Raw genomic sequence first — 26,153 nt, 5'->3', positions numbered from 1 at the left:
TCTGACTTGCCAGAAATGAGCCTGAAGCCCAGAGCTGTACAGCTCTTAAAATCAAAGTTCCCCTGTCCAGCTGGAGCCTGGCCTCTGTTAGGTTAAAACCTTGAGTGGCACTGAGGCCCCCGGGCAGCAGCAGAGCTTGCTCCATTCCCTGGGGTGGGAGGTGGAAGGAAGGGAAGGTCCCTTCCCCAGGGGCTGGCTGGGGACACTCAGAGGAGACTACGGGAAGGCAGATGCAAGTGGAGGCCATTTCCCAAACAAAGACAACACTCCTGAGGTCTCACCAGCTCTGTGACCCTACCTGGTTGTTAGGTGCCAAAGCAGCTGGGCAAGAGGATGCACGGTGCGAACAGCTTGTTTTAGCAGGGTTGCAGCAGAAGACAGATTTCCTTCTACAACAGGGGATGGATGGCAGAGAGATCTGGCAGCTGCTGATGTGCAGAAAGGAAGGGGAAGAGACTAGTTTCCTTCTCAGGTGGAAAGCTGGCAGAACAACCGAAGCAAAGAACTCGGGTCTGCAAGACTTGCCCTTGAATATGGAGCATATTGCATGTATTCCTGGCCCAGGAGAAACTAAAACAGAAAAACATTTGGTTTCAGTTCACATCTTAGTGGTGGCTCATGTTTTATTCATAGTACAGAAGGGGCAGAAGTTCCAGTGAACAAAGAAACCCCCCTTCTTTCTGTGCAGGTTTCACAAAACCAGTCAGGAGCAGAGCAACGCCACCGAGCTCAAGAGGACTTCAGTCACCCACTTCCTAATTGTCAAAGTGGTCAAAGCCCTGCAGTCTTGTTTTACCTTTTATAGCCACAGGACTAGCCGAGCAAAACCTTGATTGGATTATTCTGCTTTAATTACAAAATGCACTCAGACCAAAGGCGCAATAGTACCTGGTACACGTGTACACACTTCTCTCCATTGTAACACTGCAGAACCAAAGGCAGTCTGGTCCTGCTGTAGAACAACCATTCCCCTCCGGCAAGATCTTGAGAACATGAACAGACATCACAGTAATGCTTGAACTGCCTCTTGCGTGCAGGACACCAGACTCTGTATTTCATCATGTGCTTTGAGATCCTTTGGGGTGGACCATACAAGAGAGAACCAAGAGAAGGGAGGCAAAACAGGAACCTTGGGGTAACTGGAGTCCATGTCCCACCACCCACCACCCCCCTGGAAAAGAAAAGCAGCGATGGGCCACTCTGTCCTTGCTGCAGTTAGGACAAGGTACATAAATCACAAGGTTTTTTTTTATTGCTGGTGAACTCAAAACAGGCAACTTTAATCTACTGAGGAAGATACACATACAAACAAATGTTAGGCCTTGTGCGTTTTTTTTCTTAATGTAAATGTCTCTACAACTTTGGTCCAGCTCCTGAGCTCTTGCTGAGCTGCCACTGAGACCCCAGTAATGTGCTCTGGGCGCTTCTGCAAGACGTTATAAGAAGCATCACATGTATTTAAAAGGGAGATTTTGCAGAAAAGACAAAGCTCTGACTGTAGTCTGGCTAATCCTGCTGCATTAGGTACATGGTATTATGTATAATTATTTTAATTGATTTAAGATTTTGCCGGGTTCCTTTCTGTTTCTGGTGTGCAAACTGCAAGTAAAGTGCACTTCTGGGTGTAAATTACCACTCTTATGAGGATGCAATAGCTGGGTGGTACGTGTCAGACATCAGTGGAAAGCAGACTACAATAGCTGTTACAAGGGCATAGGCAACAAGGATAATGGAATAAGATACCAGATGCTGCTGGGAAACCCCTCAGTAGTTTGAGCATCTGAATTATTACATCACTGAGCAAAACCAGTGTCATTTAGTGGGGAGCTTCTAAGGTCAAGACACATGATTGTGATTGTGCACCAGGTTAGCTCTGTGAACAGCCACTCCTCTCCAACTCCCAGCTGCAGCTGGGAATCACCAAACCACCTTGCTAACTCCTTTGAACCTTTTTAAAGAGTTTGGTAACACCTAAGGAGAAAGCAGGGATCCGAAGGATGTTTCTATGAAGCTGAGGGTTTCAGATGATGCAAGGGTGGTGTGTGAGGCAGCACGACACCATGCTTAGGCTGTGCTGTGAGAGGACAAGCTAGCTTTAAACACAGCATTTAACGACCCTGACAGAACCAGGGCCAAAATGGGGAGATCCCAACTCTCACCTGCACCTTGCAATTCTTGTTCTGGTGGAGTAGAGCTCCTCTACATTATCTCACATACAAATCTCATCTCTTTTGTTCCCCATGTACAGTGTCAGGTGACTATTTTGCCTGGGTCTACATGCCTAACTCCATCAAGGCTGATAAACTAAGCACTATTCCCCTGCTGTCATAATACTGGCATCACAGCATGGAAAAAAAGTCTGTTCAGTGTTTGTTCTCTTTTAATTTAATGAACTATAAAAAGGGAACTCTAAATATCCACCTAAGTATTCTGGGTGCTTCAGGAGACATTGCATACCCCAGGGCAGATTCAATTAACTACGTGCCACCAGTGTTTGCATATGCTCATTGCCAGCAACAGATGCCATGTGAGAAGGCAAAGGGGAGGAATAAAATAATTGCATTCTGTGTGATACAAAAAGGATTAACACTGCCTTCGTAAGAGGAGAACCAACAAGCAATTCTCCTCACAGGGTCAAGAGTGCTTTTCCCCTCAGGAATGGATGCCCCAGGGGAAGGAGCAGCTTCACAGCTGAGTACTCCCTACCAGAGACAGGGACACACAGAGAAATAGCCTGGCCACTTCCCATACAAGAGTGGAACCCCACAACCACACCAACATGTTTGTATGTCAAGCCAAACTGATCCTTGGTGAAGCTCTGTGGACTATGGTGGAAGAACACCTAAAATTAATGTAGCCCTACAGGGCACCTACAGCAAACCTCTCCCATAAACCAGTTAGGAGTGAGATACATCTGACAGCTGGAAGCTCCAAGTTCATGGCTAACTTCAAAAGCCAAGACTTGCCAGAACGACTTATGAACCTGTGGCTGCCACTATCAAGCACCCTCTGAATACTTCTCGAATGTCCCCAACAGGTAAAATTTCAAACTGTCCCCCACGCAGGTAGCTCTACAATGGAGCCACAGCACTCTCCTGCCCCACCGCTCTACTGCTGCTCTTGCACCCTAACTCAAAGCCTCACTCAGGCAGAGCATGAAGTGCTCTTCCGAGGATATTTTGCCTTGTTTTTTTTAAATAATATATGAGGCAGCATGGCGTATCTCTTGCTGCCTGCAATTATTGTCATGACAATATGGCTGTGGTTATTTAAAGCATAATTTGGGAAGGAAAAGCAAATCCTCATGATACACTGAGGAGAACAACTGGGCAGAACTGAACCAAGCCCTGCCAGTGCTGAAGGAAGGTGAGAGTCAGTGCCAGAGGACCCAATCCTGGATTCCACGTTGGCCACGTGAAGGTTTTGACCTTCAAATACAAGGGGTTGCAGCCAGACTAAATCATCAATATCACCAGAAACAGAGGAATCCCTGGGAAGGAAGGCAGAAAACTCTTGTGGCATGTACAGTCTCTCCAAGGTTTGCATGGCTGAGATGGGAGCTGGAATCTGCAGCCGCCCTTCAGGCAAGGTCTGCTTTGAGGGGACAGAGGAGATGGGAAGACTCACGCTATTTCTTGTGCCTTTTGCCAAGATTCAGATTGCACAGATTATGGTAAAATTTGCTCGGCAAAAAAAGGCCTTTATTTAAAAAAAAAAAGAAAAAAAGAAAAAAAGAAAGAAAGTTCTAGTGAGTATCAGGATTGAGATTTCAAAAAGTACAAGATCCGTATAAATTCAGCAAGATGTCCAGCACCAGATTATTTCGTGGTGCAACAAAGAACCTGGAGAGAGGCCAGTGGGACCTCGCAAGGGGAATACCCTCCACCTCCCCAGCAGACTGCCAGTCTTAGGTTCTTCTCAACAGCAGATGGATTTTCCTCGTTCCTGCAGCATTTCAGGTCCCACAGGAGGTATTGGTTGCAAGCAAGCACCTGAATATTGCCTAATGGAGTAAGCCAATCACTAACTTAGCTGGCGCGTCCGTGTCCATCCGCTAATCAGTTTTTTTTCTTTTTGTATGCATTTCCACCTTAGTATTTCTTTTTCTTCTTTCTCCACATAAAAGAGTAAGCAAAAGGACTGCTTTCATTTGTAATAAGTTAAAATCAGAAATCACCTAACTAACAAGTAACTGATATGGGTCCTTGGAGCCCAAAGAGTAAAATCCATAGAAAATCTATTGGTTCCATTTTTTTCTGGTATATCCCATGCATGCCCCATTAGAAAAATGGGGTTTATGAAACTTATCATACAGCAAGGATCAGTACCTCAGAGCCAGAGCTGGCAGTCTGTGGTAGAGGTCTGGGCTCTCTCAGATTGCTAAGTGTGGTTCCGAGTCACTGCTCAATCAGTCTTCACGTGGCCGTTGGCCAAGGCAACGGGGACGGTGGGGGCCCCTGGCTCAGCAGTCTCATCAAATCGTAAGCGCAGCGTGTTTCTGATCACCAGCTGCTCCATGATGATAGAAGCACAAAACCATGGGATGGCATACTCCAGGGTGATCAGGCCCATGAAGTCAAAATCAAACTGGGAATAGTCCCATGGGCAGGCATTGAACTGGCGTAGGATGAGGCCAGTGGTGAACTCCCAGAGGTATGTCCAAAGTGTGTAAATGAAGCAGCGCACTAAAATGTTACACTTGTCTTTGAGATACAGATACATCTTCTCCACAATGAGGATGGAGGTGCCATAGATGAAGAGTGCCCACACACTGGTAACACCTGGGAACTTCCAGTTAAAGTTGACCACAAACTCCCAGGCCGCTGTGAACATCACCTCACAGAAATAGCCATGAATGGCATAGAGGTACCATCGTGAGAAAGCTGTCAGAGGTTCTGCCGCAGCCATTCTTCTGCACACACCCCAGCAGGCACTCTGAAACAGAGAGGTAGAGAGAGGAGTCAATGAGGATGTCACAAGTCCTCATCCCCCAGACAGCAACACACACAAACTCATTCACAAAGGACAAAGCTGAAAAAGTGAATTTTGAATCACATCATTTTTACTGGGCTTCGAGTCTCAGAATGGTCCTGGACAGCATCTGCTGCTCTGCCCGATAAGCGGGATGCAGCTGGTGTGGCACTGGTGATAAGGAGGGAGATGATGGGTACAAGGGCTTTGCCAGGGGTCCTGTTCTACCCCACAGTATTTCCTCTGTGCAATGAAGATTTCTCTTTCCCGGTTCTATACCATGTACTTCATAATTATCTATTTATCCTCTATTTCTTTTTTACACTTTGCATAATATCTAGCCACTGCACTAGAAGTCTAATAACTGAATTTAGACCAGGTCTGGGACAACATCTACAAGACAAGTTAACCCATTGCAAAGGCCATTGTTGACTTCTTTTGAATCTTGAGCCTTTCCCTACATCTGCAAGGACACAAGCATCAATGTGCTGACCCAATATTTGCCTTCTACTGTCACATGCCCAGTCAGCCCAGCCTTCATGGGAACTTCCTTCTTACGATACGCTTGAAGAAGTCCTCACAGGCTGCCTGCTGATTAAGAGCATCCCAAAACAGGGCAGACGCCAAACTGTGACAGCCCAAACATAAACTGGTTCCACTGTGCTAGGCCCTAGGCAAATCCATAAATCACAGCTCCTCCTGTAAAATGTCATTCAAAATAAAACAAAAAGTACACAGCAAGACACAGAAGGGAATGGAGGATATCTCGGGAGATTACAAGCTATGGGACATCATTGCACAAGCTGGGGACTACAGAACGGAATGGTTACAAGGCACTTGAACATTAACAAAACAACTAAAATTGCAGCTGTTCTGAAGCATCTTATTTCCCAGCCATACTGAACTGGCTGGTGCCTGATAGGCAATACAGCACAAGAAGGTCTCAAAAGGGAGAAGAGGAGAAAAGTGATGTTTTATCAGGCAGCAATTCATGATAAAAGGATCAAGCTGAAAAGCAGTTGCAGGACATTAGTGGAAGAAGCATCCAAACAGAAGGCCAAGACTGGATCAGTAAGAGATGCAGGTTTGTGAAAAGCCTCAAGTAGATAATTGAACTTGGTGATGCAGGACTTTTAATGGAGTGACATTAATACAGACCAAAAAGCTCTGCACGTATGATAGCTATTCAGTCTCCTGAGGAAAACAAATGACGTTCATCGCTGAGGTAGTTACAGTGGGATGAGCAGTGGCTTCCTGAAAACCAGAAGCACAGCTGCCACCTACACAATTGTCTCAGCAGAGAGCAAACAAGTCCCGGAGGCTGCATGTAGACGGCCATGCTTGTACTGAGGCTGCTCACGCGGTGTTGTTATGTGGAAAACAAGGAGCTTCTAAATTCAAAGCTATTAAAATACTTTCCATCATCATCGAATTATATTTTGAGCAGCTAAAGTAGAAATAGTTCCTCTAATATGATGTTTTCAGGAAGCCTGAGCTAAGCCGGCACAGAAATTTTCCCTCTTGTTCCAGTAGGACCTTCTTTCCCAGCTTGCTGATAGAAGAAAAAAAGGCAGGTCTATGGAAACACACATGGGCCTCAGAGGAATACAGAGTCCTTTCCCCAACTGTAGCGAACAATCACAGCCCTAAGAGGGGAAAGTGCAGGAGGGACCATGTTACTCTACAGAAATCTGGTTCAGAGGATCAGGGTAGGATTCTGAGTTAGGTCTGCAAGAAAATAATATTGCAACAACACAAAATTATACTTTCATATTTTAGAATATCAATGCTGAAATGGGTATTAATCATCCCCTAGGTTGATGTAAGATGCAGATAAACTGGATGCACCAGGCCAAGTGAGAATAAAGGACATAAATCCCAGACTTCACACGCATGAGCCTTCTGCACAAGGGCAGCGCTTCCATACACAGTCAGTTTTGCAGGTGATGCAGCCCAGGCAAGTGATCGCAAAATGGGTTGGTGGGAGACCAAGAAATAATGGCAGATTTGTCACATGCAGGCACTCCACGAGAGACATGAGTGCATGTCATATTCATGCCCGATTAAGTTCTTGAGCACTGCCTGGTTCATTTTTTTCAAAGCTCTCCTTTGCTTCTGCAAAGGCTTCCTGCCCGTTTCCCTGCTACCAAGCCAAACTGTGCTTCAAAAAGTCTCTCCCGGATTGTCTCTATTCTCTCTACTCCAACAGAACTGTTTAGACTCACAGCCTCTGGATGGGTATAATGAGACCTCTGAAGTAACTCTGAAGTGCTAATAAAAGAAAAACACAAAGAAAAAGCGTCCCTGAGACAAATCCCCTGATTAGTGATGTCCTGAGGCTATACATTCTGTCAGCTACTCAGTTTGCCACAGGTGAACTTGAACTACTGCAGGAAGCTCCTTATTCTTAGTGCCCAGTTGTTTCTGCTTGTTAAAAAGTAGGGCACAGCGTTATTTTACAAATTCATATTTGAAATAGTTTCTAATACTCAATTTTACAACATGCATATTCACATTTCTAAAAAAATGCCTTAGATACATCCTTTTTAATTTGAAAGAAGAACGGCAGACAGAGAAGTCACGTATGTAGTAGGATACTTCGGTCTCACAAAACGACAAGACTGCGAGCAGCAGACAACTCTGAAGTAGAGGGCACCTGCCACTCCTTGACCATAAGCTCTGCTTCTTACGGAATTCTCTTTCCTCAGACCCTTCTTACCCAAACAGTACTTATGTAAGTAACCGCTCTTCATGACTTTTTGCATTACATTCATTGGCACATCGTTGCAGCTACTGCGTTCCTCCATAAGACCAGGAGAATCAGAGGTGTATCTGCTTCTCTGCTTTAACAAGGCGTAGATAAAAGAAGGTGTCAATGAAAATCGACACATATTTTTGTGCAATACCTTTTTAAATGTAATTCTTCCTGTCTTATTTCGTATTTTCCCTGTGAGTAAACACAAAATGAGCATGCCTTTGCAACCGTGGATGACATTCAATGAATGCGCTGCAAATCTGGCTTCAACATTTTCATATATATCTCACACAAACCATTAGGAGTAAAGATTTACGGAACACTGGTGCTGGATTTGGCCCCAAGACATTAGTTCATCAGTGTTTAAAGATTTATGCAGTAAAGTCTTAGTGGTACTTATGTGCTGAAGTCATAACTCTGAGGAGATATTCATCCTTCAGGTAACTGAGAGCCTCAATTAACTGTGGCTCAGAAAATAGAATTTCCACTATAGTGAAGTGTGGAATAGTTCCAGCAGATCGATTAATCAAGCCCTGCAATGAAGCTAAAAGCAGGCCACAGACAGATGTCTCCAAATACAGACTTGATGTCCACTCCTTACTCTTAGCACTTTCAGGATGGATCTGGAGCCCTGGGATTTTGGTCAGCTCTGAATGTATCAATCATCTGGTTTTGCTCCTCCTCTTCTGGACTCCATCAGGACGCATGTTATCTGCCTTCCTCTGAGTTCTACCCACACTGCCATGTATTGCAAATAAGAAAGCACAGCCCATTTCCAATCTGCATTTTCACCCCTAGCTGCTTTCCTTTAGAAGGCACACCAGTTCCCCACCACTCCTCGTTCCTTGCCCGGTTCACTCTGTACCTGCTGGCAGCCTCTGATCCCTGCCTATCTTTCAAATCTGTTCCAAAGAGAATTGGGATCCAGTAAAAAAGAATGACGACAAAAGGAGATTAAATTAATCCAATTAGCAGACTAAGCCAAAGGGATAGGGAAGTGTAGCTCTTACCAGCAATGCCTGGGTGTGCGCTGCCCAGAAGGCACCATTTCACAGCGGGAAGGAGGAAGGTAGGGTTTTCTTGGGAGTGTGGGGGGAGGCTTTTCAGACAACAAAGAGAAAACATGAAGACACTGGTAGTTTAATAGTTTTCTGACTAATGTGATCTCATGAATGGCAGTAGAAGTGCAGAAAGCTGGGATTTTCCATGCCCTGCCTCATACATAGCATCATGTTACTTGAACACACCTTAGCCCACAGTGACCACTCCAATCCAAGAACAAATTCAGGCAGCAGCTCTTTGCGTACAGTGACCAAGAGGGATGCTTCCTACGTTCCTAACAGAAGTTAAGACCCCTCAAAAGCCAAGTGAGCAGCAGACTTGCAAGACAAATCTGCAAAAAATGACTGAGTCCAAACTCGGCATCTAGAAGTATTATCACCAAATCCCCCCCGCATCTCTTTTAGGTAAGGTCACGTCCTTCTTCAGGGCAGTTGCTAAAGATTCCTATGCCTTTCCTGCTGCCCTCCCTGCTCTGGAAAAGCTGCCCTGAGTCCCCAGCATTTGCTGATACTGCAGCTTTCAAACAAGCAAGTGTCCAGCAAGGGACCCAGTGCCCCTGAAGCGGCCCCAGCACAGAGCAGAGACTTTGAAGCCAGGAACCCACTGTTTGTGTGGGAAGAGCTTCCCATGAACACTGCTGAGGAGGGGCCAGCACCATGGAAGGTCTGCCCCCAAGGAGATGGCATGTCCAGGGGGGTACAACCTGCCCTGACAATCTCTATCAGTCATCCTTCAGTTTTGGGTGCTCAATTGCTGGATCCACCATTACCTTAACCTAGACGCTAAGCCCAGGTTGACTTGGTTCTCTACAGTGAGAGCAGAATTGAGTTCCTAGTGGCAGCTTTTGAAAAAGTGGTACAAGTTTGTGGCCCATGACTTCAGGCATAGGCCTGAGCACTCAGTTCTCTGATGGGGAACTGCCTGACTCGTCAGCTCCTGTGGGCCAGGACCCTTCATTTCAAACTATGTGTTCAAGTACAGTGGCAATAAAAGTTCACAGCTGTTTTTGAAAGCTTGAGCTTAACGTGTTGTATTAGCTGACTGAAGCAAATCTGACATTCAAAGAGCATAATGCACATCATGGCTTACCAGGGAAAAGCAACCCAAAACAGAGTGATGAATGGAGAGAGAAAACTTAACCTGAGAACATGCTGAGAGTTTACAAGATTTTGCCATAGCCAATATCCTTTCCCCTGTCACTAGAGAGCCAAAAGATGTAAAGAAGAGACGACATTAAGGTCAAGACATTATGTGTCACCCATCTTACATGGTTTCTTAAAGCTGTTTGGAAATTCAGACAGTTCTTGTTTGAAAAGCATTTTATTTTCTTCTTAGCAAATGCCCCCGTCTTCTTTCTAAAGTGAAATGAAAAGCAAATAGACTACCGCACTCCAACATTACAATAATAAATTGATTTGGACAACTCGCAGAGGTCAGTATCAGTAACAAATCAATATGCTTAGCCCAGCTCTTCTGAACAATCTGTAGCAACAAGCCAGAATCAGCATGCAATGGAGGAAAGCCAGGTTTGGCAAAAAGAATGACAAAAAATCCAAACACATTTCACATTGAAAATTAAGCTTGGCAGAGAAAAATATTACTATCAGGGCAGTGAGGTAAGAGTATCTAAAATCTTAGCCTGCTAACACCCTGACACAATCCAAGTCACTTAAATCTGTAACAAACAGCAGTGTGTGTAAGATGACCCAAAAAAAGTGAACCGTTGACAGATCCAAAGCAGTTTGCTGCAGGTAAAGCTCAAAGCATCATTTCAGAAAGTTAGCCGCTTCTTTTACTGGAAATTCATGCTGCATAAACACAGTTGTAAAGAACTATTTCCCTCTCCTTGTATTACTCTTCACCAGTGCACAAGCCTTTACAAACTCCCAGCATTCAACAGATAGTAGGTAACTAGACAGTACAAACACCGGCAGCTAGCAGCTACAGTCACCCTCCATCTCCGAGGAACAGAACTGCTGCAGACCTTAAAGAAACCCAGCATCTTGGTCTAAGCTGAATTACGTTTAAACCTTCCCTTTTGGGAGTCTCTTGACGGCAATTCTACAGAAAATAACTTTTCCTCCTCAATATATATTTTCCTTCCTAACATTAAACTACTGCTGAGATGTGAAAGAACCAGGTCTTCCATGCACTATCTGCTATTTGCCAGGCTGTGATTCTACATGTTTCCTGCTAACATCCCCGGAGGAGAAAACTTGAGCAGTCTCAGATGGCTAAATTATTCTTTTTCACAAAAGGAATCCCTGTGGAGCCTCCGAGATGGTGGCTACCTAATCTTCTTAATTTCAAGTTCACGCAGGTCCTCAGAGGTAGAAATATCCTGGAAAGGAAGGGTAGGAGAGAGTGAATCTCAGAATCCTACTGACCACCATGTCTGACAAGATCCTCCAGTTGGCAGCCGTGCCTACAGCTGGGAAAGGCAGCTCCTTTGAGCAGCTTCCCAGAGTTTCTCCCACTAGTGCCCAGCAATTAGCGTACCGTGGGGATAAATCATGCCGTCACCGGCTTGCAAAGTACGTAATCAGCAGTGGAAATATATTGAATGGGCAAACAAATTAGTGGTGAGTTTTGTACTCTATTCTTCAGGTGTATTTCAATTCAGAAAAAAACAACAAGCAGCCTGTAAACACATCACTCAGGTTAATCTGTCTTCATAGACCAGTCAAATTTCTCTGTCCTGAGTAACAAGCCAAAAAAACCTTAGGTTTTAGGGCCTAGTTCCTACACAGCATACATATCCCTCCACTGTGTTGGGTACTTTGTTGCTATTTACATCTTTGCAAAAGAAGGCTTACATTTTTATTGCTGTTATTTCTTCAGTAAATCAGGAAGTTTAGCATTTGGGTTACAACTACAAACACACCATCTTCGTGTTTTATGCACGCCTACCATTTTTCTCTTTTGCAGACCTGAAGCATCAGATCCACCATACACCCCTGATGTTTGGCGGTTTGACTCCCCTCAGGTCAGAGTCATTCATCTGATTATGTGCTGTGTCCCCCAGAAAGGCAGCATCAGAACCTTCCCATAGAGGAATGTGACTAAAACTCTCCGCCTTCTGAAAGGTTGTAAGCTGAACACTCATGAGCTCTTTTAAATAAAGCAATAACTCAACATTTGTGCCCCACAGAGAACTGGTATTTGCCAGGCTATTTCTGCCTGCCATTCAAGGAAGCCTCTCATCTCTTCAGACATCAATTTCTTAACTCAGCATTGGTCTGTAAGCTTTCACTGATGCGTCCTACATCTGCCCCCTTTTCTAATCAGTCAGTTTATGAAGGTGCGGTCCCAGAGGTGCTTCCCAGTGCTGTTCTTCCAGCTGAAACACGTGCTCCCAGCTGCAGCTTCATACACTCCAAGTCACGAGCCTGACTACAGCTGATAGCGCCTTGGTTCTTTTCCACCTCTTTCTGAGCTGCTTACTGGCTTGCTCTCAAATCGCAGAACTCGTCTGTTCTCTCAGGCTCTAATTTGGACTGGACCACAGATATCTGCTTTAACGAAGGCAAATCAACCCACTATGCCCATATAAATTTTATTCTATCTACAAATGTATAGATATATAAAGATACATAGACACATTCCTATGTTGTCCTTATTGATTTGCTTATTTGCCCTCTCTTCCCCTCTACTTGAAGGGGATTTTTTTTTTTTTTCCTATAATTGCTTCCTTTGACTGTTCATTTTGATGCTGAGGTGACCTGCTACAAACACTGCTATTGGATTCAGGATTCCTACCTAGAGCATGCCAATCATTTATCACGGTGCCACAGGGCATGCTCAGTTCCAGCTTTTACACAGCCCCTCTGAAAGGAGATCAGTTTAATATTATGCTTATACCGTTCTTCCACATTTCCTTTTGTGACTGCAGTGTGGCCAAATGACCACGCTCTATTGAACAGTCTCCCCAATAAAACCAATAAACAGATTCATTGCTCCAATACAGGAAAGCATTTTCAAAACTTGCCTATTAGTCAACATAAGTGTAAGACTTTAGGTTCCTTAAGACAGAAATGTCTGTATGTAAGTGCACAGGGATTCTTCAGATGCTTCTGATTGCCCGGGGTCCAGGAATTAATCTTTTAAAGCACTGGGTAGCACAAATCATGAAATAAAGAAATACCACAGCTTCAGACTGCTCTGCAGATCTAGCAGTTTATGGCTGTGGTATGTGCTGAGACCCTACTCACATTCATCCGTTATCCCAGATCCAATCTACACATTCAGCCTTCTGAAAAATTCTAAACCATCTCTTGAATAGCAGATAACATGAATCTGCTTCAGGACTTGTGGAATTTAACTGCATCATCTTAATACCACCTACGTGCTAAACACCTGAAAGAGGAATTAAGCTTCCACCTTAGAAAAGAAAATCCTTAAGAACTGCTAACTCTAATCCTTAAACTCAGCAAGGAGGTAAAAATACTACTCACCTCTTCACTCCTATCAGCTGTCAATCTGCACAGAAGACATTTTCCACTCTCAGGTGCAGAAACACGGCACAGTCGCAAAAGGTCAAAGCGCAATGACAAAAGGATACTTGAATTTGAGTCCACATAAACAGCTGTCACAGTAGAAGGAAGAGCAGTTTCCTTGCTTGGTTCTTAAAATTACTACAATATCCGTGTTGGCTTCACTAGGACCCAGTGAGCCAAAGCACAGAAAGAAAGGAAAAGCTGGTAAGAATTAATTTGGGGAAAACCCTGCAAGAACCTTGCCTTGAGAACAGAAGATGGATCTAGAAGAAGTACAATGGAAAGACCCTGGAGTCTTTGTAGAATAGAAGGAAACAAGGAAGAACACACAAGTAAGTTTCTAAGTGTTTTAGTAGCTGAAGTCTTGTAGGGGGCAGATATCAGGGAAGTAAACTCATCACTGTTTTCTAATCATTAACTTCACTTAAGCAGAGAATAATGAAGTTCCATAGATTTCCACAGCTACTACAGTGACAAGATAAAATTTAGATACATGTTCCATCCTCCTTCTGTCTACCAACCCCATGTTAAAAGAATCCTTCAAACCAACCAGGCTGGGGGCCTTAACAGGGCTGGAAAAGTCAAGATATTTTCCTCTCATAGTTGAGCTGCTGAGCAATCATTGAGTAGAGGCAGCACCCAGGTATGGCAAAGGCATCCAAGTCAGAAGAGACAGGGAAGGCATGTAAAGTCTCTCAGTGGCCAAACAAAGAAACAGACAAAAGACTTATGAAAATTACATGAGAGCAGTTTAGCAACATCATCCTCCTGCACCAGCGCTTTTAGAATCAGTGCAGCTGGAACAAAGAATTGGAGTTTTGCTCAGTGGCAAAGTTAACCTGGCAGTACAGATCCATGCTTGGCTTTGGAGAGATGTGCTCTTTGCAAGTCTTGCTTGGAAGCTGAGTTGCTGGAATACAGAAAAATAGGGAGAGGAAGAGGAAGATGGTGGGATATCTACAAACAACATGCTCAAGCCAGGGAGAATTAGCAACTCCAGACCCAGACTATGTTTTCAGTAACTTTGATCTTACTGCTTTGGTCAGATTAGAGACAGAAACCTGATACACAACTTCAAACAGCTTCAAGCCCAAAGATGGCCTTAGTACCTAAAACTTACTGCCTCCCTTCACCCCTCCACAATATCAGTTGACCCAGCAAAACACACTACCTCTCCTTAGAAACCATATTACACTTGATCTGTGAAGAGAATCATAGAGTTGGAAGGGACCCACAAGGATCATGGAGTCCAACTCCTGTCCCTGCACAGGAGGGTTCACACCATGTGTCTGAGGGCTTGTCCAGTCTCTTCCTGAACACTGTCAGGTTTGGGGCCATGACTGTCTCCCTGAGGAGCCTGTTCCAGTGCTCCACCACCCTCTGGGGGAAGAACCTTTTCCTAATGTCCAACCTAAACCTCCCCTGGCACATCTTCCTGCCATTCCCTCGGGTTCTGTCATTGGTCACTAAAGAGAAGAGTTTGGCACCTGCCTCTCCTCCCCTTGTGAAGACCGTGATGAGATCTCCTCTTAGTCTCCTCTTCTCCAGGCTGAACAAACCCAGTGACTTAAGCTGCTCCTCATATGGCTTCCTCTCCAAACCCTTCGCCAACTTCATAGCCCTCTTCTGGACACTGTCCAGGAGCTTAATATCTTTTTTATCCAGTGGTGCCCAGAACTGCACGCAGTGCTCCAGGCGAGGCCGCACCAGTGCGGAGTAGAGAAGGGAATACTGAACTGAACATACTCCACGCGGTTCCCAGAAGAGGCTTATTTTTGAAGTCTCACGGTAGCCTAGTGGCCAGATCCTATGAAACACAGGACACTCTTGGCTGCACCACTGGAAGAGATGCTATCTACCAGCCTATTTGTGACAGAGCCATTTACACCAGATGGGAACATGTAAGGGGAAGCGGCAAAACCATGACTTCCCATTCATGAAGTTCAGTTCGTTCTCAACACCTCCCATAACTCATTTCTCTTTCTGTCAAGTAGCAAGCCTCCACTAATTTCTGTCAACTTGTCAGAGGAAGCTTATTGCCCTCTGCACCTGGTTGGAAGGACCCAGTTTCCCCACGGGGCCTGGCAAACACAACCAGAAAAGCAAACAGCCAGGGCTGCGGCGGGCCTGCCATCCTGGAGTCTCGTGCAGCAGCAGAGGCCTTTCCATGGAAGGGCAATTCAGCTGGTTCTTTCCACTGAACTGTAACCTAAGGCTTCGCCCAGCTCCCATGTCATTGTCCCTTTGTATTTAGACAGCATGGCCTTGGCCAGGGGTGACAAGAGTGTCCTGCCCCGTTAAGCATTGGCCACAGAGCTCCCGAACAGGGCAGGGCTTTCCCAGGGTCACGCTATTTTCTGGCAGGGACTTTCTGCCCAGCTCTTCATTTGTAGTGCCGTTAACTCCCAACTTACGTCTTCAGGTTTTATTTTGCCCTCTCCTGAAGATAAAAGTTTAAAGATATGCTCTAAACAACTGCTTGTTATTTTAGGAGGCACAGTTGTCAGTGAAGCAGTGAGGAGCTGAGCCCTCCCTTGTGCAGGCACTGAGCTCTCGCTGACTGAAAAATACCTCTGACAGCGACTTGTTCTTTGAGATTCAGCCTCCAGTAATCTGCCTTCCACCATCACTGCAACATGATACCATTCTAACAAATTAATTATTTGCGTGACACAGTTTCACTAGCTTTTGAATTTCACATAAACGTCTCCCACACGCACACGCGCAGAGGCCCCGATTCATTCATGTATTTCAGGCACTTAACAGAGGTACCTTCACTAAAAGCTTTGTCTCCACAGGCTCCTATTTGTAGTTACTAGAGCCTGTTAAAGTAGCTAGAGACGGAGACATCCTGGAGACAAAACTGGAGTTTGAGCATTCGTGATGCTACCACTCCTGCATCTTTCCAGTACCTACTTAGAGATGCTTCAGGCACATACAACACTGATTTATCCACCTTTGTGAAATACCTGAGGTTACATAGGGTAATTTCAGGTCTTATCAACCAAGATGTTTTATCTTGTTTTCCCTTTGGGCAATAATAGGTACCTTATGCCTCTGGGCAAAGAGGCAGCTGAGCAAAGATGCCAGTTCTCATCTGCATGTTGGAAACTGTCTTGTGATAAGAGTAGAAAAGAATTCCTCAGTTTTAAGCAAAATGGTTAGATACTGCTCATACTGGCCACCAAAAAAAACCACACCCTCTCCAAAAACCAAACCCTAAATTCTTTTTAAACCATCTTTAAAATCTGCTCAACAAATGGAGCACCAGGTGACCCATAGCAAATGGAACCAGAGAGGCACCATATGTTATCTTGTCCCTGCTTATATAAAACGCTCAAGAGCTGTCATTTTCGTGCCCGAATCATGCATCTACTATTGACAGTCCTGGAGGCACACATTCTGGGCAGCTTGTCCATTCCTTTCCAGAGGTACACAAACCTGCAGCACGTTAACGACTTTTATGATAATCACTAGGTATTAAGCAATATACTGTTGGTAGGATGAGTAAGAATTTAAGTTTTTATCTCCCACCATGAGTAAAACAACCTAAATATGCTAATAACTAGCTTTGATACATGCAACAACAAACTTGTCACATTACACATATGCTAAACAGCACTATTTCCACTACTTTGCACAACAGTTCATAGCAATGCCAAGGTGTTCAAAATAGATACCTTGAAATTTTTCAAGTGTGCTCTTTGTGCACAGGCTTGTACTAACTTAGAACTTATACGTACACTGCAGTTAAACAACTTGCTTCGCTGTATCTTCACTGTCTCTCAGAGTTCCCACAGCTGTAAAGATATGCAAAATTAACTTAAATGCTATACAACCAAAGTTAACTTTTAAATGAAATGTGCCTCAGCCAAGGAGTCATGCATGTGTGGAGCACAGATTTAAGTTGTTCTAGCAGTGTACATCTGTTCCTGAAAAGACATGGAGGGTGACTTTTGCTTTCTCATGCTGCTAATAGTTTTCTTGGGTATTTCTTATGCCTAAGTCACTCTACAGAGTCACCTGCACTTAGATACTTTGCCAGCACAGTACAACGTACGAAGTTTTGCACTGCATCCACAACACTGACAGGTCTTCCTTCCTTCTCCAACTGGGTCTATGATGATCAGTCTATAAGCATAGAGAGCATCTTCTGATGCCTGGAAGTGGACCCCACCCAGCAGCCCTCCCTCACCATCCTCCCTCTTAGAGCTATGGCGTGTAAAGGATTCTGGGAGTCTGGCTAAGAGCAGACTCAGGAATTGGACTGGACATCAGAGGATGCTGCCGAAAAGTGAAGTTCTTTTGCAGAGCTGCATGAAGGCTCAGCACTTAAAAAGCAGGGGATGCTGGAGATCCACCCCAACACCTCTCATCCTAAAACTAAAATGTCATCTAGAATACAGTAGCTCTCTCAGAGCAGTTCTAAAAGGCACTGAGATTTCTAGAACAAAGGGTGAAAAAAGGAGAGAAGCGAGTAGCAGCCAGGACTCAAATGGAGAAGCAAAAGGACCTTCCCAAGTCAGTGCCAAGGTGGGTACACGGATGGGGTTGTTGAGCAGCTGTGCTGCCTCATGAAGCAATATGCAAACCGATGCAAGTCCTGTAGTGAGCTGTGCTGACCCTAAGAGAGGCACAAGGGGCCGAATAGTGCAGTGCACTAACACAGGACTGACGAAACCTCTGCTTTATTACCAGGTTTGCCATGATCTGCAACATGACCTTGGATGAGTCACTCCACCTCTCTGTGCCTCTGCCTGCCATCTGGCTAATTAGACTAAACTACTTGGTGTGAGGGCTGCATCCAACTACAGATTAGTTTGGCAAGGAGCACAATTGGTTACCAATACTGCCAAAAGCCGTCAAGCAAAACTGGAATGCAGAGAGCAACTGCTGCCAGTCACTTGCAGAAGCACCGAATTCACATGGAGTCAAAAAGGCCACATGACTAGGCAGCTCTCAGCACCGGTCTCATTTGCTCAGTCATCTGTGTCACATGGATTCCTAAGTTTACCAGAGCATTTCTTTCAGGGAGCCTGAAGGTGCAACCCTGAGCCAGATACAAGCATTTGTATTTAACAGCATATTCAATGAGCTCTTCTGTACAGCACTTAAGAGTGAGTAATTAAAGGAAATACTACTGCGGTAGAGCTGCTCATTAGCAACCTAATTAGCCTTTTGAAAATAATTAACATTCCTTTCTATAAAGGGAACAGATGATCCATTACATTAATCAGATGAGCAAAACAAATGCCAAAGGTAGGGGAGATTTGTTCAGGGAAACAGCAAGAGAGACATCCAGCCGCAGTACAAATAAAAAGGAAGAAGGTGAGGCACAAATGCTGGTGACTCATGCAGGCTGGACTGTGCAGGTGGGTGTGCAGGACTGGTACATGCCTGTCTGATGCGTACATCCAGCATTCACATTGAGCATTTTCTTCCTCTGCCTCTATGACCCACTGATAATCCACCAGCTGAGATGCTGAAAAGTTCTGCACTCCAACATATTCTGAGAGCCAGATTTAAAGGCTCACAAATTCAACCATTCACAGTCACAAACAGCTCTCTCCATATGCAAAACCTTTCCACAGGCCATATGTTTTGACAACTAAAACACTGTCAAAATGCACATTAAAATAAACCAGAGGTGTCAAACTCATTTTCCCCCGGGGCCACATCAGCCTCGCGGTCCTAAATTTTAGGTCCTAAAATTACCTTCGGCCCTTTGAAGGCAACCGCGAGGCTGATGTGGCCCCGGGGGAAAATGAGTTTGACACCCCTGAAATAAACCATGATTTATTGCCATATGCAGCCCATTTCCCTGGCCCACAGGAACAAGTGAGGTGATGGCCATGAGCAGCACTCAGCACACCTCTCCAAGTCTCACAGGGTGGTGCCCTGAGCAGTTGGCAGGCCCTGATGGAGCTAGGCACACGTTTCTTGATCAGTGCATGCTTGAAATCAGTGCAGCTGAACAGAGAGTCACAGGCATCAGTGACGTGGGATGTGTGTGTGTGGATGGATGACAGAAAGCAAAGGACATACGTCAACATATCAGTGTCTGTTGCAGCAAGAACTGTGGTATTACGACAGTTTGATGCACTGTTTCAGTGCAGGACAACTGGCCTCTCAGTTCAAGGACAGGGAACTGCTTGAGAGAGTCCAGCGCAGAGCCACCCAGATGATTAAGGGAGTTGAGCATCTCCCTTATGAGGAAAGGCTGAGGGAGCTGGGTCTCTTTAGATTGGAGGAGACTGAGGGGTGACCTCATTCATGTTTATAAATATGTAAAGGGTGTCACGAGGATGGAGCCAGGCTCTTCTCGGTGACAACCAATGATAGGACAAGGGGCAATGGGTGCAAACTTGAACACAGGATGTTCCACTTAAATATGAGAAGAAACTTCTCAGTGAGGGTGACAGAACCCTGGAACAGGCTGCCCAGGGAGGTTGTGGAGTCTCCTTCTCTGGAGACATTCAAAACCCGCCTGGACACCTTCCTGCGTAACCTCATCTGGGTGTTCCTGCTCCAGCAGGGGGACCGGACTAGATGATCCTTTGAGGTCCCTTCCAATCCCTAACATTCTGTGATTCTGTGATAAAGGAGAAATAAGCCACGATGGAGCTGAGCTTCCCAACATCCACATACTCAGGTAACATAGCATACATAACAAATCATGGACATCCATTTTCAGCCATTTCCATGTTTGATGTATATTTACATTTCCCTGGCAGGAAAGCTGAATACTCATAGTCTTCAAGCGTGATTATAGTGAGGGTGAAGCTCAGCTGTAAAAAAGCTTTCACAGCTACATCACTATGGAAACCACAAATCCACTGCCTGCTCTGTCTACTTCTTCCAGTTTGTCTTCTCACTTCTGCCAAGACCACAAGAGGACAAACACGTCTTTTGTGCTTCAGGACCAACTCTTTCTTCCTTGAGAGCCCTCTTTGTGAAAACTACTCTACCTCTCAAACCAGCTGGGCAATCTCCTCCCCAGGATAGTTCCACCACTTCTTTCAGTGAGGACTCCTCAAACACAGTCAGGGATTTTATCTTAGCCTCCACAGCTTCCCTCACTTCTGGACTAGGACAACTTGAAAAGTGGCTTACTCTAGGGCAAATCCAGCTAGCTGGCATAATGAGAAGCTAAAAACTGTTCTGGACACAAGTTACAGTGTCTCGTTCTGACTTAAGTATTATTCTCTTCCTTTCCTAAAAGCTCTTTAAGAACATTTGAAGTGCTCTCAAAATGGGGTAGGGCACATTACACAATAGCTGTAAATGCAAGGGTTAAACTTTTGCTTTAAGAAGCCCAGCATTTCCACAGCAGTTGCTAGTTACAGGGAGCTTTTCCCACACTAAAAATCTGAATATCTGTCAGCAAAAGCCAAGAGCAACTCTGGAAGGCGCAGAAGGATGGAGGAAAATGTTCAAAAGTTTGCAACATTGCATGCATGGTACACCCTGTGAGTATGAAATGGCTGAAGGAATCTTCATGCCAACCAGCAAGAGGGAAAGAAAAAAAAGAGTAAAAACCTCTCCACATCTAAGTATGTACACTTTATACTGAGGAACAGCCTCTGAACAAACCTTCAGCAATGACTTGTCTCACACAGGCACCTCTTAGCTCAGCTCAGAGCAGTTCATGGAAGAATTGGAGGAGAATTTAGTCTCTGCAGCTCAGTAAGTCCTCATTGCCTCTCAACTTCAGCTGCCAATTGACAACTATTACATAGACAAATGCCCACTAGTAAATGAGTTGAGAAAAACTATGTATTTCACAGATGTTCCCAAACAACCATTTAAATACAGTCCTCTCCACTAAAGCACTCTGCATGGAGAAAAAATCCTGCCTGTGCTCAGGGAACTTTTAGCAGATGACACTTCGGCTTCTCAGCAAGACAGAGCTAAGGACACGCTGACATAATAAAAGTTCTCTTACAGGAACCAAAGCAATGCTACACAAAAGATGAAGCCCCCCACCTCCCTTTTCCAAAGTGGGCCAGAGCAGCCAGCCAGCCATCTTGGTCCTAACTCATTGCCCTCCCCGCACCGCCAATTCCAGGCTGGCATTACCAGACGCATCCCAGCTTCATTGGTGTTGCAAGAGTTCCTACCAACAGCCCACAGGATGATCAAAGGTTACTTCTGTGTCCCCTAGGATGTCACAACAACGCACAAGCCAGTTTCATGGAGGACAAGCCAAGCGGAGTGGTGATCACAGTCTGCAGGGTCATGTCCCTGTGGCTTTGGAAGGAAATCTGTCTGCATCTCCAGCAGACAGCATCCTAAACAGCCTGAGTGGATGGAACACACAGGAGGCACTGGAGGAATGAATAATTCATCATCTTGTGCTACTGCCAATGGATCTATGTTTTCTTGTGCCCATACGGCGATCAGTTTTTGTTTTAACAGTAATAGGAGACGTCTGCACTTTCTTTGATGGTTCTGGAGGGCAGGCAATAAGCAGCATTTGCTCTACTCACAGCAGTAGCACCACACACCAGAGTGCTTGCCAGACAGGGCTTTCTTCAGAAGCACTCATGGCTGCACCATTGACAAAACGGCTGGACTCATTCCAAGGCTCAGTCCATCACCAGCAGCCTTCCCAGGAAGCTGCTGACACTTGCTTTGTCATAACCTTGCAGCACTGGTCTGGACTTTACTGCTCAGTAGACAACACTTTTGGACCAACTGAAGCCCTGCGTTCAGCTACACAAAGGGCAGCACAATCACCACTGGAGCTGGAGGCAGCGGCTGACCCTGCTCATCCACACTGTTAGTATTGCCACAATTCTACAGCGTTCCTTCAGCAGCTGACTGGGTCTGCTCCCCAGCCTCAGAGAGCGACTGGGGTCTTTTAGAGCAGGAACACCTACAGGAGTGGGACAACAGAATCCCCTAGCATAAGATCTCCTGGGCACTACCACTAAGAGAGGGTAATGAGACCCCTGAGACAGGACAGGCTGAGGAAGGAAGGTGCTACATTAATCTGAATTCTATGTATGTAGCATCTGCATATGCAAAGTGAGTTCCCAGTCAGAGATAAAGTGCTGTGCACAAGCTACTCATGAAACCTTATGCACAATAGGGAAAACAATACTGTAGCCTGAACTGCTGCAACCTGTATCAGAGCACCTGTGCTTAAACTCCTGTTAGGGCACCACACCGCATAGTGCAGACACACAGAGCACTCTGAAAATGCTGCAGGGACTGGAGATTGTTGTTCTGGTCCCACAATGTCCAGCCCATCTACCAGGATATAAATCACCCGTCCAATTTGACAGCATTTTACATCCACTCTGTGCAAGTGTTAACAGACTGCCATAGATACAGGAGAGCAGCAAGAGGAACCTAAAAAGATTAGTATTCACATGCTGGTGAATCAGGTGCAGAGGCTGCACTGCTTGTTGGGGCCAGGAATAGATTCCTCATCATCTGACTCACACCTGTGCTTTTACCACCGGAGAGAGCAACCCTCCACTCTTTACCTACTGCTCTGGTTTAGCTCAGAGATACTGCTCCACTGTCCCGATTGTTTAAACTGTCTAGGGCTACCTGAGTGTGAGGTTTTAAATAGATAGTAACACTGGAATAAGTTTGGCAATATAAATGATGAGCAATCAGAATGATGTGACTCAAAGCAGACAGAAATCACAGGCAATGTGTGCAAACGGTGATCTTACTTACACTTACAGAAAGTAACTTGCAGTTTGAACCCATCGGTTTTACCCTTCACTCCTTACCTTTTCCGGGAAGGAATCCTGGAGCTCTCCCGCTTTTTGCTCAGCTCCTGGTTCACAGCATCCGCAGGTTGACCGGGTTGCCTCCAGCAAGTCCGAGCCGTTTCAGACTCCAGCTGTTTTCGGACCAAATGCGTGTGACCGACAGCTAATACACCAACCAGGGAGTCTTCCTAAACCAAAGAAGTACAGTTTAATCTTAATGAAGCACAGTACAAGAAAGGCTTTAAACACTGAAAGGGCAACGCGTATGGACAGCTTAGCTCTGGTAGACTGGGCCCTGGAAGACCTGACTTGGTCAGAGCCCCAGGTGGGCACGTGCACCTGCACCTTGCCCAGGGTGGCTCCCCAGCAGCTGCCTCTCCTCTGGCGAGGCTGAGCCTTTTGACTCCACTGTCCTCCTGGATCCCTGCCACAGCAAACACACCCAGCAACTTCACCAGAGCCACTGATCAAAGGTTCCTCATTGCTACCATCTCAGCCAAGGTTAACCCTTGTTAACCCTTGAAGGGTCTACCAGAAAGTGCTTCATCTTCATTTTCCCAGCCAATCCCCTGATTTTTAAAGTAAACCTCATTGCTGACTCCTTTTCATCCCCATTCTCCCTCTCCTAACATTGCCACCTGATCTATCTCCCCCATCTCCTCTCCTCACTTCTCCCATCATCACCCTTTTCCTCCTTTCCCTTCCCCAATCCGGGATAGAGTGTGGCCTTCACATAAGCAGGTCCTTGCCCATGCCACCTACCCACCACCCCAGCCCATCCCAGGGGCACCGGTGCTGCCTCTCCTCACAGCTCCGGTGACCCGATCGCCTTTCAGCTCCGAGTCGGGCTCAGGCTGCACGACCCCAGCAAGCAGATCCCACGAGTGCGGGCTGTACTTCTCAAGCACTGACATTTAGGATGCCATGCTCCTGATATTCACAGAAGTCACACCTTGAGGTGTCAGCTCCAACACACAAGTATTTAACATCATACTCATGTCAGCCTCACATATCTTACACTCCAAGGGCTTGTCTATACATAGCATTTTCCTGGATTAATTGCATGTGGTGAACTTACAGAGCAAGAACATTTACATGCCAGACTGTAACAAATGGGATCTTCACATTCTAATGAATCTCAGTTTTCAAGCACCAAAGCCCAACAGGAATCCAAGAGAAACGTTTTCCTTAAAAAAAAAAAAAAAGCCCACACTGTTTTTATTTATATAACACTGAACTACAAAAAACACTCCAATTAAAAATGTAGATTAAATAACTAATCCTCCCCCAACAAAACCTTCCCACCAAGATTAACAGAGCGATGAACAGCATAAAACCACTAATTAAATCAATGTAACATGGGTATTATAGAGACACATTTAGCACCTTCTGCCTATGCACTGAGGCTTACACTACTTTGGAGTCTCTCTTATCATGAAAATAGTTGCTATTTTAACAGCTAGATATTTGTACATTGAATTGGGATAGAACTTGGTTGTTAGATAGCTCTGATTTAAATTGTTCCAAAATTGATGTTCCTAAAAATTATCTGCATGTATTCTATTTTCATTATACACATTTCATCATCACAGTTGGATATAGGTTTCTACTGTTTATCAGACACATGCAAACAAAATTTTTAAAAGCATTTCCCTAGGATCACAAGAATACCAAGAACACTGTGTACATAGTCAGATCTATTTGCCTATAATTGGATTTGTAAAGCGGTAACAAACAAAACCATACAAAATAAGCAAGTGCAACACACTCCCAACTCCTTCAGTGCACAAACATGAACCTTACAAAAGGGCTTCAAGCCAACCTAACTTTAGGACAACACAGGCCCGCACAGTTCAGCCCCTTTCTCCCAGTGCTGGAGAAACCATTAATTTAGTTACACATGGATCTGTCCTTGAAAGAAAATAATCATTGAAGACTTTCAATTAGCCAAGACTGTGTCGTAACACGCATGAGCAGAGAGGTAGAGCTGAAGATAAAGGTTTGACTTTAAAGCTCACATGATTAATATAACACTTAAGCTGTTCGGAAAAGGGCATTTGTTTTTTTCCTTGGTAGCTAAATGAACTTTCTGTGGTGAAATAGTAATGATTAAAAAGTTGTAATGTTTGTAGTAGGGAAAAAACAACCAAGCAAACAAAAAACCCCATAACAACAGTGGTGTGACCTTCAATTGCATATACAGAAACATTAAAAATTTAAAGTCTACTAAAAAACCAGACTCAGGCTTCCCTTTCAGCGCAGGAAAAGAGCACTTGCCCGTGCTCTGATGGTTCCTCTAACACAGACACCAACATTCCTGGTGTCAGCAAGTTGGGGACTGCATGTTAGCATAATTTAGCAGTAGCACTCATCAAATGAGAATACAAAGAACAAGCAAACAAAAAGGAAAGCATGTTCCTGATGGGGAAGCGGCTAGTTGCACATTCCTTCAACTGTCTATTTTAGTATTTACGCTTCTTCATGATTTCCAAAGTGCTCCAAAAGAGAAGGCTTGGGTTCGTGCAACTACCTGGTGATAAACTGCCGTACCAACAGGCTCACAATGCTGTTCAGTGGCTTATCTGGGATTCTCCTGGGAAGAAAGGGCCACATTTGGAAACAGAAAGCAGGCATCTGTCTTCTCAGAAACTCACCCTGCTCTGGCAGGACTTACGCGGAGGGTGATGCAGATTTCACTTTCAGCTGAAGTCCCACCACGCCTTGCCCTGCTGCCTTGTCACGGGGGCTCGGGAGCCTGCACACGGACAGCTGGGATCTGAACATCTCAGAACCTTGACAGGTAGATAGAGCACAAAGCGTGGTAGGTGCGGCGGAGCTTCCTTCCCCAAAAGACTGAATTCCCTCAGACAGATACCTAGGGCATGCACTGCTATGCGATCCCCGCCTCCCGAAAAGAGAACGCCTCTCTTCTGGAACAGAACAATAAAATTGCAAAAACAACTCCGTAAGGCAACAACTTGCAGCTACCTGAGGAAAACAAACGATCTCCAAGGTTAGGTGCACCCTTCCTCAGATATCTCTAGGTCAGTTCCCTATCTCTACTGAAAGCTTCTGGCAAAGCCTCGAGAAGCACATTAGACCTCCCAAGTTTCAGATTTCTTTTAAAAGCCACAACCC

General features: G+C 45.1%; 1 protein-coding gene across 1 annotated transcript; it reads right to left on the bottom strand.

Moving 5' to 3' along the window:
• Positions 1-4,320: 4,320 nt before the first annotated feature.
• On the bottom strand, positions 4,321-23,113 carry TMEM229B (transmembrane protein 229B). The gene is made up of 2 exons (XM_065636031.1): positions 23,034-23,113; positions 4,321-4,935 (listed from the first exon to the last, which is right to left on the bottom strand). The coding sequence occupies exon 2, from the start codon at positions 4,906-4,908 to the stop codon at positions 4,405-4,407; it is 504 nt and encodes a 167-aa protein (XP_065492103.1). The 5' UTR covers positions 4,909-4,935; positions 23,034-23,113; the 3' UTR covers positions 4,321-4,404.
• Between the last annotated feature and the right edge of the window lie 3,040 nt (positions 23,114-26,153).

Source organism: Caloenas nicobarica, chromosome 5 (assembly GCF_036013445.1).
Source record: "Caloenas nicobarica isolate bCalNic1 chromosome 5, bCalNic1.hap1, whole genome shotgun sequence".
Lineage (NCBI taxonomy): Eukaryota > Metazoa > Chordata > Aves > Columbiformes > Columbidae > Caloenas > Caloenas nicobarica.
This window is presented reverse-complemented; position numbering and strand designations above follow the sequence as displayed.